We start from the raw sequence: 18,215 nt of genomic DNA, 5'->3' as shown, positions 1-18,215 counted from the left end.
AGCAATGCCATGGCTGTCCTTTGAGTTCCCAAATTTTGTAGAAAAGTGACAGGGGAAAGTTATAGTTTCCCTTCTTTCTTTTTTGGTTTTTTTTTTTGTCGTTTCCCCCCCTTCCCTTCCCTTTGCTTTTTAGAGATTGGTGATAAGGAATTCTAACTACTTAATGAGCTGGGAGAGGCCTCTCTCCATTGGAGTGGAGGACTCCAGGTGGCACTTTGACAGATTGGACAGGTAAGGCAGGAGAGCCCCACCTCCTCCTCCTTGCCTATACTTAAGTATATAAGGGAAACTTCAATTATGCAGAGAGGCACACTCCGAGTCCTGTTATCTTCCAAGTAGCATCACATATTTTTAGGGTCTTCTAGGGGGTGGGAGGTGTTTGTCAAAATCCTGGAGCCAGAAGAAAGAACAGCAGCATTGATCAATTTGACTGCTAACATGTTGTACCTGGAAAACAATGCCCAGTCCCAGTATAGCGAGGTAAGGATTCTAGGTTTGAGCTATCATATCTTTAATATATTTTTTTTTAGTGAACGCATGCAATTTCTTCATCCCTGTAGTCCTGAAGTTAGGTGTGAAATATACATTTGTTTTTTGAAACTTTTTCACTTTATGATGGGAAGCAGAGCTTGCTGGGCAGATATTGGAATGAGAATGAACTTTGAATCATTTGCGACATTTGGGCAAATTTGTTTCGGGAACCTTGATCAGCCAAACATAATTTTCTTTCACTGGAGAAGCAAGGCAAAGCAGTTGCTTACTGTGGGCAATGCATATGGATTGTGCTCCTGTAGCAGTCTGAGCAGTATGTGTTGACTGCATTGTAACTCATTTACTAGTCTTTTATTGCCAAAATTGCTGCTCACTGTTAAAGGTGGGTGGTATCTAGGAAATAACAAAAAAAATGCATTATTAAACCCCTTCTTAGGTTACCTCTTTAAGTAAAATAGCCAAACAAAGATTCTCTGCAAATGTTGCATTAGTGTCCACGCCAATAATTCTTTTACTCAATGCTGTTAATATCTTGCCTTGTGACTTGCAGCAGCAGCAAGGTATTTTATATACGGTGTTTGTCTAAACATCGTATATTTGAGGATGAATGCACGTACGACGGATGCATTTTGCTTTCTTAAGTCCTTCGCACCGCATGAACGCAAGTGGAATTCAAACTTCAGCTGCAACTTTGGTTGTTCTTTTTTTAAAAGTTTTTTATTTAATTGTTTTTAACCAACTGGGTCGATGCTTTGTAAGGTAGAAGTGGAGAGAATTGCCACATGCTGTGCAAATTTTTGAGGAAGTTACCTAGGCTTGTGGGAGATCTAACAACAATATTGGCTTACATTCCAGCAGAGACAGCAGCTGTGTTGACACTTGTCAGAATGGCAATACAGCAAAAGCTCCTCTGTGTGTGCATATGTGTGTGTGTGAGTGTATGTGCACGTGTATATTCTTGGTGAAAATGTTTCAAGTGGAGAGTACGGAGTAAGAGACATGAAGCAGACAGAAGCTCAGCCACTTGGAAATAAAAACGAAATAGGAATTGCAAGGCCGAGAGTGCAGATAGGAGATGTGATAGCTGGCAAGGAAAAGTCTGTTAAAAGTACACTTGGGGCTCGCACGCCCGGGGAGGCAGGTTTGCGACTCAGGGAGAGTGAGGGGTAAGCTGAAACCGGTGTGCTTTCCCCGTTCCCCTGTCTGCAGGGTGTGTGAACTCCCAGTGTGCGCTTGGCTTCTACCTGCTGCTGCCGTGCAGAAGACCCAAATTGGTGACTTTTTTTTTCCCCCCTAGGTTAATTATAAACTCTTAAATGTAGAGAGAGTGCTTCTTGGAGTGTTTGCTTGGCGTTATTTGTCTGCTGCTATCTGATCAACTTTCGCTGAATAGCAGCGGTGGGGCTGTGGAGTCCCTATGGATGATTTGCTGGGCTCATCTGTCAGAAGCCATGCGCTCAGGAGTGCTCTTGCTCCGCTTAAACGCTGCTCATCACTGTTGCTGTCAAGGGAGGGTTTTTTTAAAAGGCTTTAGTTCTGCTTTCACACATGCCACCCTTTCCTCTTCTTGGATTTGAACATGGTGCACTGACTTTGTTCATCCAGCGAAGCATTGTAAGCTGGAGAAAGAAAACCTGATTAGCATTGACTTGGCTTTACTTCTGAGAAAGAGCAGACTTTCTAATGACTTGTCTTGAGAGATGGAGACTTGTTAATGCTCAATTAAAATATATTGGTGATGATGAACCTTGCCCGCCCTAAGCTTGGAAACAAGATGTGGGCTTTGGCATGGTTTCCTCAAAAAAGAAGAAAAGGGAAGAAAAAAAACACCAAAACCAAACCCTCTCCATGTGGAAATAGAAGTGGCAGTTTGTTGTAACTGGTTCTTGCTGGAGTTCAGATTTCAGAGCTGTTGCTGGATGGGGCAGAAGGCAGCCATACCAACTCATGAAAAACTTGGTATAGAGTGTTAGTTTTGTGTTTAAAAACAGACAAAAGGGAAGGAAGTAAAAATTTTTTTTACCGCCATTGAAATTAAATTCTAAAATGGAGAGCAGGGAATCCTCTCCTACCTGACACCCATCTCTTGGGGTGCTTTGCCCTGCCACCACAGGATGCTCGCTGCCTGCTTGCAGATGCTGAGCTCTGGCCTCCGCACCCGCCAGTGGTGTGGCGTGCTCCACCCTGCAGCCTGGGAACCAGCCCTTGCACAAGCCCCGGCACAGGCTGCGTGGTCAGGGTGGCAAGTTCGCACCATCGCCCACAGCCCTACAGTGCCCATGCCTGCAAGCGTGGAGCTGACTGCTGCGGTGAGATGAGGAGTTCCTCCCAAATGGGCAAAATCTGGTTGAGAAAAGCTGAGAGAGGGGAGAACGACATTGAAGTGAATCACAGCCCTGAAAGGCTGGAGGTGGAACCTGCCCCAACCACTTTTCCAGCTTAATCTAACCCAGCATTTGATCTGGGTTGACTATAAGAACGATTAAGCTCTTTGTTGGCAAAGCACTAGACTTGATGACCCTAGAGATCCATTCCTGTGTGTTTATGAGTAGGAGATGGGGAAAAGGAGAGATGTTGGGGCGGTTGTAATGGGGTGATGAGGTGCTGATGAACAGGAAACCTTTGGATTTCATTGTGTCTTTCTACCTCATCTCCACATCTGGAATTTTAGGTGTTGTGCACCAGTGTTTGCGGGGGAGCATGCACAAAATTGGGTGTGAAGATGGTGTCTGCAAGTTTGTCCAGTCTTGTCCAAGTTTCTTGGGTGCTGAGAGTGGAGGATGAGAGTGATAGGAGATTCCCTTTGGGGACACTGAATTCTTCTTTAGTTTGGCTGAGATGATGATGCAGAGCTTAGTGTTTGCTAAAATCAAATTAAAGCATTGCCAAAAGAATAAACACATCTTGTTCAAACACTGATAAGAAATATGTGCTGTGACTTTTGATTATATCCTTCAGCCTTCCTGAAGATCTTCCTGCTCTTTGTGGGAGATAGACAAACTAAAGAATCTCTTTCCGTTAAGATTTTTATCATAGTTTTGGGAGGGGAGTGGGGGAAACTAGTTTTATACTAAACCGTCTTGTGCTCTGCTTTATGGCTTTTTGGCAGCATTCCTTCAAACTGGAAATTAAGAAAACCTGCATATGGATTGCTGCAAATATCCTTGAGGGTTAGGATACCCTGTTCAGAAGGGTGCATTTTTGGTTTTGTTTTTCTTTTTCCCCTTAGCTTTTCAAATAATAATTCAGATGCATGCATTTGATCTGTAGTGCCCTTGATGTGAGTAGTTCTTTGCAGTTGCAGACATGTAGGACTCTGGGGTAGCCTGGAAGGAGCTGGACCTCCACAGTGAGAGGAACATTTCTTGCAACTATCTGGGACATTAGTTCAGCAAGCATTAGGTTAAGGTTAAGGAATCTGGGGTTTGAGCTGTAGCTCACTTTTAAGAATCAGTTTCACTGGTGTGCAGTAAAAGTGACTGGGGTTTATCCTTGCTGTCAGCCTGGATTTGGCTACCAACCATTAAAGAGGACAAAGCCATGGCCCCTCTGGTGTTGCTTTCCTTGGCTGGTTTTGCCACATGGCAGTGGTCACCCTGACTGTATTGAGGGAAAGCTCTTCCTCTTCTTCCACCCCTTCCTTGTGTCCCTTGGGCAAACCTGTGGTGAAGGAGTCTGTCTCTGAGGGACACCGCCTGGTCACAGCCCTGAAGAGCAACCCACCTGCTCCCTTTCTCCAGTCTGGAGGTATGAGGGAGAAAGGCTCATCTGTGCAGTACCCTCTGCACTCCACATCTTGTCCTACCCCAAGATGAAAGCACTTGGATAGATGCTATATGAAGCCTAATAAGTCTCCGAAGGAAGGTTTTGGCTAAACCTGACCCTCTTTCCTGGTCCTTCCTCCTATTTGTGATGATGTCTCAGGGTTCTGCTGGCTCTGAGTAGGCAGACAACTCCTGATCTCTGGGAGGAAACCTCTCCCTGAGCTGTGCAGGGTTCAGGTATGGGAGTCATGTCTTTTGGTGGCCTCTGTTTGTTGAAATGGTATCAATGCCCCACATGTTTGGACAGTCTCTCATTAGGAGCAAGAAATAGGGATGTACTGGGCATTGTGTTCCTTGATGATGTCTAGCTGCAATTTCAGCTACACTTGTGTATCCATCTTTTGGTTTTGCTATAATTGCATTTAAGTTACTAAAGTTTTTATCAGGTGACATCATCTGTGTAGGCTTGTGAGGTCTGTCTTATCCTTGGCCTGCAAAGGTCTTCTGCAAGGATGTAGAGGCCCTGCATAACCAGGTAACTTTTCATCTGAGGTTTTAAAACTGCAATCCAGTTGCAAAGATTTACCCTGAGATAGAAAAGCTAAGGTAGACGCGTATATGCCTGTATCTTGTGGATGCTACTGCTCTGTTTGGGTCTGCCAATGAAGACATTGAAGTAGTCTAAAGAGATGAGCAGTGGGAAGCTAAGGCCTGCCTCTTGCCGCGTGCTCCTGTCTCCCTCCCAGCTGAAGCAAGAAGACCACTCTGGGGGAGGAACACAGGGAAGGGCAAGAGTTGAGTGTGTTTCAACCAGGGGTCCAATCACTCTTTACTGGAGCAGGTTTGTCATGCTATGGATGGTTTTCTGCTGTTTTGTAATAGGGTACCAAAAAGCTTTGGTGATATCAGTCTTGATAATAGAGGTAATAAGACCCCATGTTGAGTAGTGAATCAAATGTGTTAGCTGGAGAAATCCTATCCTTGCTTTAGATGGAAGAACTGGACCTCGCTAGACTAAGGCTGCGGGTGTAGCCCAGAAATAAGTGATTGTAACCTGCGTGTGGGTGGAAAGAATGAATGTGTCCTTTAATAGACAAAAATGAAACCTGATGACATTCTGTCCATCTGCACAGCTTTAACTTCTCAGTGTGCAGCATGCAATTCTTCTGCAGAAATCAGGATAGTTTGGCTGTGTGTGAAGCGTCATTGCTGCTCAGTTACACGCGTTTTGTGGTTTGCACAGTAATGCAATTACATAGAATATCAGGTTGGAAATTGCGTTCCATTTTAATTTTCTGTGCTCAAAATGAGGGTTAATAGCACTATGAAATTCGGGGCAGGGGATCTTCTTGGTTGCTGGCAAATTGTTATCTTGCTTTATTTGGTGAGCAACAAGTACCAGGTATTTTCTGGAATGAAAAGGTTTTCACTATGAGAGATAGAAAAGAGCTGCCATTCATTGCAGTACAGTGAGGGCATCTTACATCTTGAACTGGCGGTTCTAACTGATGACCTATTCTTCTCTACCGTAAGCTGGCTTCGGTTGAGACAGGACAAAATTATCCATATACTTTCTGTTCAGTATTACTCCTTAGGGATCACAAAACCAGCTGTTTGGACTGGTTATTTTTACTAGTCTAGCTTGGATCTTCCACAATGTCACGAACACCTGAATTCTCTGATTTCTTCTGACACAAGCCCAGTTATGTTATTGTCTAGCTTCCTTCGGGACCTGTTTTTCTTTTTACTTTTTTTTAATGACAAAGTAAAAGTTTTAAGTCAAATGAAATTGCTTTTCTTTTCTCCCTGTCCCCAAGTATAGAGAAACAACAGATGGAAGATTTGTCTGCCTTGTGTGTGTTTCAACCCATCTGGTGGTGAGCTTTTGGTTTGCGTCTGCCAAGTTATGCCTAGTGGAAAGGTTTATTTCCAATTGCGGCTCTTTTCTGTGAGACAGAAGCTTCACTAGTTCCATGAGGAAGACATGGTATCTGCAACAGGAGAGGAGAGGGTGTAAACCATGCACTTTGAGTTTGCTTTCTTCTGGAAGATGTTGGCTATAACTAGCGGAGAAACTACTTATTTCATTATCGTGAAGGGCTGAATAAAAGCGGGTGTTGCCTGGCTCAAGGCAAATTTTAAATTCTATTTGCAAAATGTTCCCACTGGAAAAAAAAAATCTGGAAACGCTTCAGAAAGGAGCTCTTGCACCGATGGATTTGCACTAGACGTTGTTAAGCCCTGTTATTTTTCTGGCACTGCCTCCAACGCCTCTTGAGAATGTGCAGAGTAGGCAATAAAGTGAATGCAAACCTTTTAAAGCAAGGTTGTATAAATCATCAGAAAGGAGAAGCTCTTCTCATATACCAACAGCAACACTCCACTCCATCCTCTCCAGCATAGAAGTGAGCTCAAGCTCTTTATTAGTGCCACTTGGCCTGGATTAGGTTCAAGTCACTTTTGGTATCAAGTAGAATTAAGAGGAAAATAACTTCTCTCCAAGGGTGTTGAGATTCAATGTTTTTTTCACTTGCGTGTGTTTTCTAGATTCTCTGCTGTGTCAGTGCCATGATTGCCTTGCAAGCCCTGGACAACTGAGGCCATGATCTTAGAGTGATATGTGAGCTTAGCCATGGTTAGGTATATGGGTGGGTCTCTCCAAGTGAATAAACTTGCTGCTCTTAAACTTCCTGTTTTATTTTAGTTCTTTCATTTACAGTATTAAATGATTTTTGAAAAATCTTCCAATCTTTAGTCTCCCAAACGGAATTTCCCACCAGAGCTTTGCTGTGCTGAGAGAAGATGCTGTACCTGTCAGAAGGATTAGAGAGCTGCTTTCCAGTCAGGGCACACCATAGGATAAATCCTTAGTAGAGCAGCCCAGGACAGACAGAGTTTGCAGGATGTGATTTGGCCGTGAGGTACTGAGGAGGAAGTGCAGTGAAATGTAGGGGTCAACCTTATACCTTATATAGCCCAGACTGGCTTCTGGGGGAGAGTCAACTCTCCTCTAAGGAAAAGCCTATGGGAGGCTTTCCAATTTTAGCTTAGCTGCTTGCAGTTACCTTGTGCAAGGAGTAAATAGAGCAGGATGAGGTTTAAGACAATTAGGGTTTTATTTCTGTAAAGCTTCTAATATAAGGAGCAAAATCAGTAAGAAATAACTGTTCAGGAAGTCTCAGGTGAGACACATGAAAGCTTTAGTTCCTTGACGTTGGCAAAGTAAGCTTGAATCCTCCCTGGGAACTTGAATCTAAACTTGATGATTTTGTTTGAAATAACTGACCATTGTTATGACCTCCATGCACAAGCAAGTAATAAAAATATAGGATATGTGTATTTAGTGTTGTGTGGTGGTTTTCTGTTGTTTGGAGGTCTTTGGGTTGGATTTTTTTTAATTTGTACAAGGTTTGAGTTATCTGGGAGTTGATCCAAGAACATTCAATAATATCTTGTATTTTTTGCACATCCCCTGCCGCTGCTGTTTCACCTGGAGCCTTAATGGCACAACTAAAGGAGCAGTGTTTTAACCAGGATGTGTGTGTTAGTATCTAGACTAGATGGCTCGAGGTGTGATGTATTTCTGGGCTTGTGCTGTCATCCGCTGTGTTTGGAAGTGGACCCAAGTGGCAAGGCTGAGCACGCTTGAAAAATTAATGTATTGATCGGAGCCCAGCAGCCTCTTGGGACTGATTCCAGAGTTTGGATCCGGATTAAACTTCCCCCCAAGGACTTTGGGAAGTGGTATACAAGGGGACCTGGTGAAATTTGAGATGAGTCCAACTTCCTCAAGATGGCAAGAAGATGAATGTTTTTACCAAGGGCAAGAAAGTGGGAGGAAACGCCCAGTTTAGGGAGGGAAGGGGAAACATTTTATGGTGGGGTAGTGTCTGGGAATGAAAGAGATGGATTGTGTCTTGGCAGATATGAATCTTTCAGTTTTAATCCACATCTAGGAAGTAAATACAAAGAACCTTGCTGACTTCTGGGAATGGGGAGGCAGGAGGTGCAGCGCTGGGCTTTTCAGCTATACTGCTGAGGGAGAAATCCCTGTGCTGCAGAGCTGCAGTCCAGCTACGTCAGGGATCTGATGCACAGGGCTGGTGTGTAATGCCTCAGGAGCAAAGGTGAAGAGAACAATAGGAATAGGTGGACATACTCTCTCAGCCTGTAGCTTTATAAGACTTAAGTATGCTGCCAAAAAAAGTGTCAAGTCAGCAAGTGGATCTCTCTCTGCTGTATGGGAAATTACTTAAAGTATTTAACAATTTTGCTTGATTTTAAATTTTTTTTTTTAGGTAAGGTCATGACATCTTGGTTATGTGTCACAAAATACTCTTCGGGGGTGTGATTGCTCAAAGCAAAGAATAAAACTCTGACTGCTCTGTAAAATTTTGGATTCTGCAAATTTTTAAGTGTGTGTGTCTGAGGTCCTCAATAGCCTTTGCAAGCTTTTACCATGACTTCTCACTGCTACAGCTTCTTTACTCTGCATTTTATCCATAGCATAAGAATTGACTCCCTGAGGAGTGCTGGTGGAGATTGACTAGAGATAAGTAGATGAGTGAATTTCCCTCCACCCTCTTTCAGCAGCAGCAAAGTGTGCAAGAAGCTTTTAAAAAGGAAACTAGAACATACACTGGCTAGGTGTGATCTAATATTTTGCAAACAGGAAGCTACTACTTGAATATTCAAGTTGGGAAAACTGAGATCAGCCTTTGTCAGTCCACAGTGCTGCATGTCTGAAAGGAGAATGTTCAAGTTGAAGGGGTAGGGAGTTAAATGTGGTATTGGATGGAAATTAGTAGGTATTTTGTTACTCTAAAATCTGGAAGAATGCCTTTCTATCTTTGGCTACAAAAATCATATGCAGTCAGGGTAACCGTGGAGGCAAATGACTGGAAATGCCTTGCAGTTAGCTTAGCTAACTTACTTATTGCAAGAAGCAACCACTACAATTATGGCAGCTCTGTTTTAGCAGAAAGACTGGAAGATTTTTTGCTCATGTGAGTGATTCCATACTGAACAACAGATCTATTGACCTCTCAGTTTGAATAGTGAAAAGCCTGTCTGGTTTGAATGCATCAAATACAGATCTCCAAAGCTGTGCCTTGCATTAAATTATCATGGCACAATGTGTCTTAATGTTTGCTGAAGTCAGCAGTATTGGGCAGGAAGGGAAGTACTGAAAAGTGGATTTGGTTGTGGTGTTAGACATTGGAGGGCCCACACTAGGGTGCCCCGTGAAAATCCTGGGTGTGCAGAATATGTGATAACGTGATCTAAATTTTTGCAGAAATATTTTTCATGGTTGTAAGACTGATGGACTGAAGTTGCTGTGGAAAAAGCACTGCGTTTGCATTCACATTGTGGCTGTACACGCGCACCTCACACACACACACCCCCACACACCCTCACCAAAAGAACAGCTTTTGGGTTTGGTGTATTCACAGCCTGGCATCTTTGGAAAACAGCATCAAAACTGCTCATCTTAAGAGCAGGTAGCAGCAGTGATGAGGAGCTGTGGTTCACCGATGAGAGGCAGAGGGAGGGTGATTAGGGTGGTCTTCTAGGTACCGTGTGCTGCGGTACAGAACTCCACCAGATCCTTGGGTTCAGGTGATGCTAGCTTGGTGCAGGTCAGGAGCTGCTTTAATATACAAAATAAAGTGGTGGGAGGCAAAGTGCTGCCTCTTTTTGTTCTCTGCAGTTGGGGCAGAAGGTTTGGCAGCCAGTCCTCTTGACTCCCCACTCAATCCTGAAAACTTCTCAGTTGATGGTGCTGCTTGGGTCTGCTGTTTGGTGTCTCAGGCTTTTGAGAACATCACCCAGGGGCTGTCTTGCCTGATTTGGACTGCTGGAAATGCCAAATACAATAGAAAATCCAGTAGATCTTTCTTTTAATCTATAGCAACTCTTGTACTGCAGTGTAACCCTTTTCCTTTGCTTGCTCTAACTTGTTTTAATTTGCCCTTTGCCCTCCTATAACTCTTTTTATGAATTCTTATATTCCATAGTTGCACCATGCTTCAAAGAGTGGGTGTGGGGGGTTTATGTGTGTGGCTTTTTTCTTCTTTTTTTTTTTTGTGTGTGTGTTAACGGCTTGATTTATTTAACTTGCAGATTATCTGAATTTCTTATTCTAACTAAAATGCTACCTAACTGGAGTATTTTACCTTGGTATCTGAAAGCCTGGGTATTCTGGTTTTATTGAGCATAATGATGAATTTGGGAGCTAATTTCTGATTATTCTATTTCTGGTGCTATTCTGACCCTGATTATTTATTGTCCTTGTGCCCTATGGACATACTTTGGTGGTTATGGTATCTGCAGCCTTTCACTATGGATGACAGACAGATATCCTGTCCAGCCTAATGCTGCCCTCTCAACACAATAAAATGCTGCATGTCTGAAATGACTGATAACCATCGATGGTTACTGTCCAGTAAAGAGTTCAAGAAACACGGCAGCTTTAATCAGCTACTGGAGTTTTCCTCTGAAGTCCATGCTTCTCCTCCCCACCTCCCCCTTTGTATATCAATTAGTTCCTCTTATATTTAAAGATTTTTTTTTATTTTTTTAATCCAAGTTTTCAACATTGCTGTACAAACTCATCACATAGGATTTCTGGACATGCTGCCAGGCTGTGATCCTACAGCTCTTTTCAGCCACTCAAATCAGGCAAAAATGCCTCTTGAATCCTTGCAGTCTTGTTCTCTTTTCCCGATGTAGGTCTTTTTGTCTTCAATATGTTTACATCTCTTGGGAGCGTGAGGGGGTGCCTTTCCAAATCGGCTGTACTTTACGGCTCTTCAGATCTTTGTTGACATTGTGCTGTCCAGCTGGTAATAGGAGAACATAGGAAGCTCTTGGCCTCCGTTTTAGTTTTAGGAAGCTGAGTGTTTGGGTTATTAATCAATTTACTTTAAGATCATGGAGTTCTGATGTCTCATGATTTCTGGCATCTCACAGAGATGATATTGTATTTTCTCCCCCCCCCCCACGTGTTTTCCAATTACATGTCAAATCGCTGTGCACAAGCTCAGAGTAAAGAAATGACTATCTGTGTGCAGGGGGGTGGATCTTGGTCTTTTTCCTGTTTTAAACTCTCTGAATTTTCAAAATAACTAAGCATAGCCTGGATACTCTAATGAAAGCCTGCAAAAAATTATCTGATTTTCAGAAATGAAGTTGTTTTCTACACAAGGAGAAATTTTTTCCAACAGTCCAATTCAGATTTTTTTTTTCATTAAAAGTCTAAAATACAGCTCTAGGGAAGTCAGTGGAAAGTACTTTAGAAATACTTACATAATGTAGGATGTCCAGACTTAATATCTGTGTGAAGTGGGATGTACTGTCATTCTGATAATCCTTGAATTAGACAAGCTCTTCTACATGAACCTGTGGCAGGTGGTAGCAGTCAGGAATTACAGGCATTCCTGCTTTGGGCTGTGCTTGTTTTAAAAGGCACTCGGCTTCTGGCTGAAAAATACTTCTTGCTGACTTAAAGTAAATGAATTAACCAAGGGGCAAGACTAAAAAGTTTAGCTAAAAAGGAAAACAATTAGAGCTGGGGGTAACAACACGACCCCAAACATTACAGCGTTTGAGTGAGCAGAAACGTGTCCTCATGTTGCTTTTCATAATTTTGCCTACAAATACCTGCATATATGGACTTTTACTTGGACAAGGAGTTCTGCTGAGTTCAACAGAACTGCATCTGAGTGGAAACATGTGGGCTGCGGCCTTACTGGGTAGGACTCTTAAAATTGAGCTGCTTGTGTTAATCTAAAGGGTGTAGATGTGGCATGACATTGCAGACTGGAATAGCTAATCCCAGTGAAAATTACCCAGACTTTCCTCCTTCCCCGCAGAATACAAACTATAGTGTTTTTCAAGTGTGATGGAGTGTGTTTGCAAAATACCAGCAGGCATTGATTTCTCCTGTTTAGTATAGGTAGTGTGTCGTCACCTGAGCTGGCCGTGGCCAAAGACCAGCAACTGCTGAAGGGAAGGGATGCTGTGTTAAGTTGGCAGAATGGGCAATTTTTCAAGCTTGCATATCTGAACTTTAAACATAGTGGCATAATTTCAGTTGGTCATTTGTGGTTTTTTGAGTGTTTTGGTTTGTTTTGGGTTTGTGTGTGTTATTTTTTTTCCCTCCCTCTTCTTTCTGCTTCAGCTGGGTGAAATGAAGGACTCAGTTTTTCTTTAGGTCGTGTTTTTTGTGTTTAGGTGGTGTTGGAAGCTGTCCAGGTGACCTGCTGGGGTTATCTTAACACTGCATATGAAATGCCTGTGCAGGACTAGATACTACAATATTGGACTAGATGTATATATAAACACACTTTTTTTACAGAAGGCTTGCCCCCTTTGGAAGGAGAATTTTTTTTCCTTTACTATTCTTGAATTTAGTTTCTTAAAATTGCCGTTGTCATGCTTATTGCATAGCCCGATAGATCCTAGATAGATCCCTTTCTAAATAATACAAGAGACAGTATGCAGAAATACTTGTACTCCCTGCTTACAGGTAGGATTGAGCTGAGGAGATGTTAAACATTTGGTTATGCTGCAGTGGGTCTAACGGCTAGGGGAGCAGTTACTGACTCAAGGCCTCTTCTAGCCCAGTGCACTCAATCACGTTGGGAACTTGTAATGCTACTGGGATGTGAAATAGTCTTCTCTTTTCCTGCAAAAAACAATGACCCAACAGTAAGATTACTCAGAGCAGATTGATTTGTTATAGTGCTAAAAGCCATGACACACTGTAATTAGAGCTTAGGAGTTATAGTGTCTGGGAATCTATCTTGGTAATTGTCGATATCTTTGGTTGAACCAAAGTTATTTGCTCCCTCACTCTTCAGATTGAACATATGGTTCATGTTATCATTTTATCTGTGGGCTTCCGAGTGTTTGATGTATTTAGCTGCACAGTAGCTCTGGGGAAAAACCTTTTCAAAATAGACCTGCGGGATTTGTTTCCATTTTAGAAATGGGGCTGGGGGGGAGTGCAAAGGCTGCAAGACCTGCTGCTGGCTCCCCGGCTCTCTGCAGGGATCTGGGCCTGGGCTGGTGATGAAATGACTGTATACATCTTCCCCTTATGGCTTGGGAGGGGACCAGAGCGATGTCCAAACTGAGCTTGTTCCTCCTGAAAGGAGTGCAGTCCAGATGTACATGAGCTGGGTGGAAAGTCTGACGCATAAAGAAGTTTTTCAGTCTCTCTTCTTTTGATGAGAAAAGGAGCTAGAGATGCAAACCAAATCATACCTTTCATTGCGATGAGTGAGTTAGATATCTCTCTCGGCTTCAGCCCGATCTTAGCTGAGGGGCATGGGTGGAGCCCTTTATTTCTTGGCACTTCTTTGTAATGGCACAAGTAATGCGCCTACATCTGGTGTTGTATCAGCTCCCTTCTGAGCAACTGGCAAAGCTGCACAGTCTTGCAGTCAGCAATATCTGATAATTATGATATATGATATTTATAATTAATAATTATGATAGAAGCACCTCTGTTGAGCTTAAAGTGCTTTATTTCTACCTACTAAAATCCTTTGCTAGCAAGGTTTGGAAAACTAGGTTGATTTAAATCTTTCTTGATATATTTGAGGTGTCTGTCTTCCAATTTGGATAGGCATTGAGCACTCTGGAAAATATTTTTCCTGCTGCCTTTAAGAGAGCTGTTCTCCAACAGGAATCTGATTCTTTACCTGGTCCGGCACTGAAATATCGCTGCAAACTGGTTCCTGCAACTGTCAGCCCTGGTGCATTGGTTGTAGTGCAGTTAAGGACAAAGCACAGAATTAGCAAAGTGCCTTGCAAAATCTTACTGCTAACAGCCATGGTAGTTTACTGTATTGGTTTCATCATCTCATATCTTTGGAGAATAAGCACCAGCGGTGGTGTTTAGCAAAGCTTTTTCAGTAGCTGGACAATGGTCTTTAGCTGCATAGATCCAGCACTGAAAACTTAGAATTTTGTCATTATGTGTGCGCAATGCAGATCCATGTTCTTTTGGAGACGCAGAGAAGGGTTTTGATAGGGGTGGAGGCATCTGGGTGTTCTACATCTGAAGACTTTTCCTTTAATTTCCTAAGTGGAGAAACTCTCAAAACTTTCTCTGAAAGGTTGATGACTGCGTAGCTAATAGCTGGAGCTGTGTATTTTAGGGGATTTTTGGTGTGGAAGTTCCCTTGAGAACTTTTCTTCACTTGTGTTACTTCCCTCATGCCTTCATACTGGGGGGTCTCTTTGAAGATCTATCTCATAACCTTATCGATTAATATGATGGACTTAAAAGTGGGCTGTGGCCAAAGAATCGGGGGTGGGTTCTTGCTTCAGGGCAGGGTGAGAAGGGCCCCAGTTTGGGTGGGTTGGGGAATCTTCCCCTGCACATCAGCTCTGCTGTACGTGGTGGAGCATTTGCATTGCCCTCTTGTGGCAAGTGCCCCAGAGCTGCTGGGGTCAGGAGGCTCTCTGCCTTATGTTGTCCATGGCGTTCCCCAGAAAGATCTGTCCTCTGACAGCAGAACCATGATTAAACAGTTCTGCAGTTTTCAGTCTGGTTTTTAATTCAGCAGCCTCTCCAGTGAAACCATGGCTCTCCTAATCTAGAATTGTTTTAGAGTGAAAACCTGAAAGTGAAACTGATGGGATGTAGGAAGCAAAACCAATAGTTCAAGACACATTATTGAAAAAGACAAAAGATATTTGAGAAGGTGTTCTAAAATACACAGCCTAAGATCTAATTGTAACTCTTCAATGATTTGCAGTTAAACTCGCCTGAAGGTTTTTAGTAATGCCTCAGTGATATTAATAGTTTCAGAAACTTGATAGAGGGAACAAAATAAAGAACAAAAGCACTGGAAATTAGATAATCTGTTCTTTCAGCTTTGCATGCATTTCTCTTCTTTCCACCAAACAGCATTCTCCTTCTGTCAGGAATTGATGGTGGTATTAGATCCTGCACTTGTTTAAAACAACCCCGCAGCAGAACCCGAGTATGTGCTAAAACCTGGGATACCAACCTGGCAAGAATTAACTTCTGAGTTAAATGTCATTGTCTTTCTATCTGTTAATGGTGAGGGAAGCTCTGTGTGTGTGTGTGTATGTGTGTGCGCAAACACACACCCTGCAGACCTCTCCTGGAGGGCGATGCCTTGCAGACGTGCCCACAGCCCCTTACTCTTTGTTCTTGCCATGCGCAGCGAGGCTGGGGCGACTGGGTTTTATTGTGGCGGCAGCGGGTGAATTCCTGCGTGCGCCTTCCCCGGGCCTGCTGCCCCTCTAATTGTTGTGTTGTCAGAAGGCGTGTGCCTCCGAAAGCCTTATCTGATTCCTCCAAAAGCCTTGCAAGCAATTCAGATGTTGACCCCTTGAGCGCAAACAGCTCCCCGCCTGCCTTGGGGCATAGCTCCGAGAGGAGGTTTAGTGCTTGTGTGTGTGCGTGCCTGAGCGCGCACGCGTGCGAACCCATGGCTGGCTTTGTCACTGGGGATGGAGCACCTGCCCAGGGAGGGGAGCAGGGGGCCAGGAAAGGTAAAAGGCTGGTGGGACTCAGAGGGGAAGAAGGGGAGTCTGACAGCTGCTTGTGTCAGCACGGAGATAAGTGCAAGGAGATTAATAGTTATTTAAAGAGCAAATAGGGACATGGCATTTGGCTGTGGCATGTGAGTATATAAATGCGGTGGAATGGCTGCTCCACTGGTAACATTTAGACAGATGGTCCCTGGACTGAAAGGAATGAAAAGGATCTTTGATTCTCTTAAGGATATCTTAAATTTTAATGGGGCTCTTTTTAAATTGACTTCCAGGCAGCACCTTTAGCGTTTCCAGACTGTGCTGTCTTGTTAACGTTGCCTGTTGGTCACCTTTCTCCATCATCTTATGTAGTTGGGATTAGAGGGAATCGTTTTTAAGTGAAAGCTGAAACACGACTGTGTTGCTGTCTGTATGCCTGAGTGAGTTTAGGAGACTGTTTTCATCACTGCCGTCTCTTCGACATTCTGCTGGTTAGGGAGTGTGTCTGATGCTAATCTTCATGAGAAATGAAACAACTGAGTGATACTTCTACATTTTTGAAGTCCTCAGGTCTTACTAGGGTATTCTGGGGCAGGAGGGCAGGGACATTTGGAGTTTTTTGATTAAATAAAACATTATTGAGCAGAAAAAAGTGTTGTTCCTGGTGCAGTATAGCAGTGTTCAGGTTCCTTCCATACAGAATTAGCCTCAGGGAAAAACATGTACTAAATGCCCGTTAAATAGGTCTTGGTTGGCTGAATAGCCTGCAGGAGATGAGACATAACTGTCATCTGCATTGCCAAAGCTGCAATCTCCTTTTGGAGAAAAAGAACCAGTCTGGATCACTTTCTCCTGTGTCAACTTTTTAGCATGCTTTGAGTCCAATCGCAGATACTTCCTTGCCCGTCTAACGGGTACTGGGCATCTACAACATCCCCGTTGTTATAGTTGGGGGAACTGAGGGCAAATGACTAACCTGAGGCAACAGAGTCGCTGGTTCACCCAGGATTAGGACTCAATATGTAATTGCTTTTATTACTCTGCTGCCTGAAGGCCTCAGACAAAACAGAGGCCCAGTAAGCAGAGCACTTTTTACACAGCGAAGAGCAAACCTTGCCCTGCAGACCTTGCTGCCTGAAGTAGGCTGGGGGGGGGGAGGCTTTCTCAAGGACACAGCATGCCACTGGCAGAGCAAGAGAGGGAACCAGCTGTTCTTTCTCTCTGAAGACCATCCCAGCTCCCAAAATGAAGTCCTTTGTGCTGTTCCACACTAGACCTTCTCCTTCCCACCACAGCTCACATTAGCAAGCTGATCCATATCTGGAAAGTCTGATGTGCCTTGCTAAAGACCCAATAGCACCTTGGGTTTTTAATTAAAACCCCACAAAATATCAGCCTCTTCCAGTGAAACAGAGACAGAAGCCTAAGGAAGAGCTCTATTTGGTGGCTCAAATTCTTCTACTTCCTCCTCTTTTTGCAAGTACAGCTGAGAGCACAAAGCGTTTGGGTGCAGGGAGGGCACTCCATTCTTGCAAAGGGACCAGCCTGTTTTCCTCCATGGCTGAAGTGCCTGGAGAAACCGGGTATTAAACAGCTTGTCCAAGGTCTCTGGGAAGCTTGGCAGGTAGGCTGTGCCATTCCCTTTCAGGCTCTTGGAAGAGTGATGATGTGCTTGAAGCTTCATTAGGGCTGGTGGGATTCAGAGTATCAGGAAAGCTTTTTGTTATGGGTCTTGCTGTTGGTGCTCGCTCTTAGGGAGCCTTTGTTGCTTGGCTGATACTAGAGTTGTCTCTAGAAAAGGAGCAACTGTTGGAAAGAAGGGGGAAGTCAGGAGCAGACTGGCTGAAGTAGTGAGGTATATGTAAGCTTGATGGCTCTGGATGGGATTGAAGACATAAGATGTTGGAGGGGCTTGAGGTGCTTGGACCCATGAACAAGGGGAAGAGCCTGAGTCTCTTCTGCCATGTCAGCTGCTAACCATGGAACCAGGTGTGTATAGCTGTGTATTCCTAGGTGATCCCAGAGGGTTTTGGGGATGGGTACCACAAAACTTTTGGACGCTTCTCTCCCTAAGCTGAGCACAAACAACACCCTTTAGACACTCATAAAGATGAGACTATGTGTACCTGGCTGAAGCCCATGTGCAATTCCCCTGCTGCCCTGTCTCTGTGGCCAAAGCTGTGTCTTCTGCAGGAATAAGATTGGTGTAGTTGTGTAACACTCTCTCCCCAGAGCACTTTCTCAGATTCCAGCTGTTTGTGGTTCAGAATTTTAAAATCAGATATGCTGCCTTGATGGATTTTTCTCCAGCAGAAATTGTCTGATGCCTTTTTGAACATATGTAGACTTTTAGTACCCACAGCATTTTGTGGCAGAAAATCCATGTTTATTTGTGGGCTTTGTGAAGAACCACTCTGTGTATGTTTAAATCAAAATCCT

The 18,215-nt window shown here is 43.6% G+C and overlaps 1 protein-coding gene across 5 annotated transcripts in view; it reads left to right on the top strand.

The window, feature by feature from the left end:
* Positions 1-18,215, top strand: part of TP63 (tumor protein p63) — an 83,190-nt gene that overhangs the window by 11,150 nt on the left and 53,825 nt on the right. For 4 of the 5 annotated variants that reach the window (XM_075098970.1, XM_075098969.1, XM_075098973.1 and 1 more), the window contains exon 1: positions 305-480. The exons of the other annotated variant lie outside the window; for it this stretch is intronic. In XM_075098970.1, the coding sequence (XP_074955071.1) occupies positions 439-480 (42 nt within the window). In that variant the 5' untranslated portion in view covers positions 305-438. Of the gene's footprint in view, positions 1-304; positions 481-18,215 lie in introns of those variants that run through there. 5 annotated transcript variants of the gene reach the window in all.

The sequence above is a fragment of the Phalacrocorax aristotelis genome, chromosome 7 (genome assembly GCF_949628215.1).
Source record: "Phalacrocorax aristotelis chromosome 7, bGulAri2.1, whole genome shotgun sequence".
Lineage (NCBI taxonomy): Eukaryota > Metazoa > Chordata > Aves > Suliformes > Phalacrocoracidae > Phalacrocorax > Phalacrocorax aristotelis.
The sequence above is the reverse complement of the archived record's forward strand: the minus strand, read 5'-3'. Positions and strand labels throughout refer to the sequence as shown.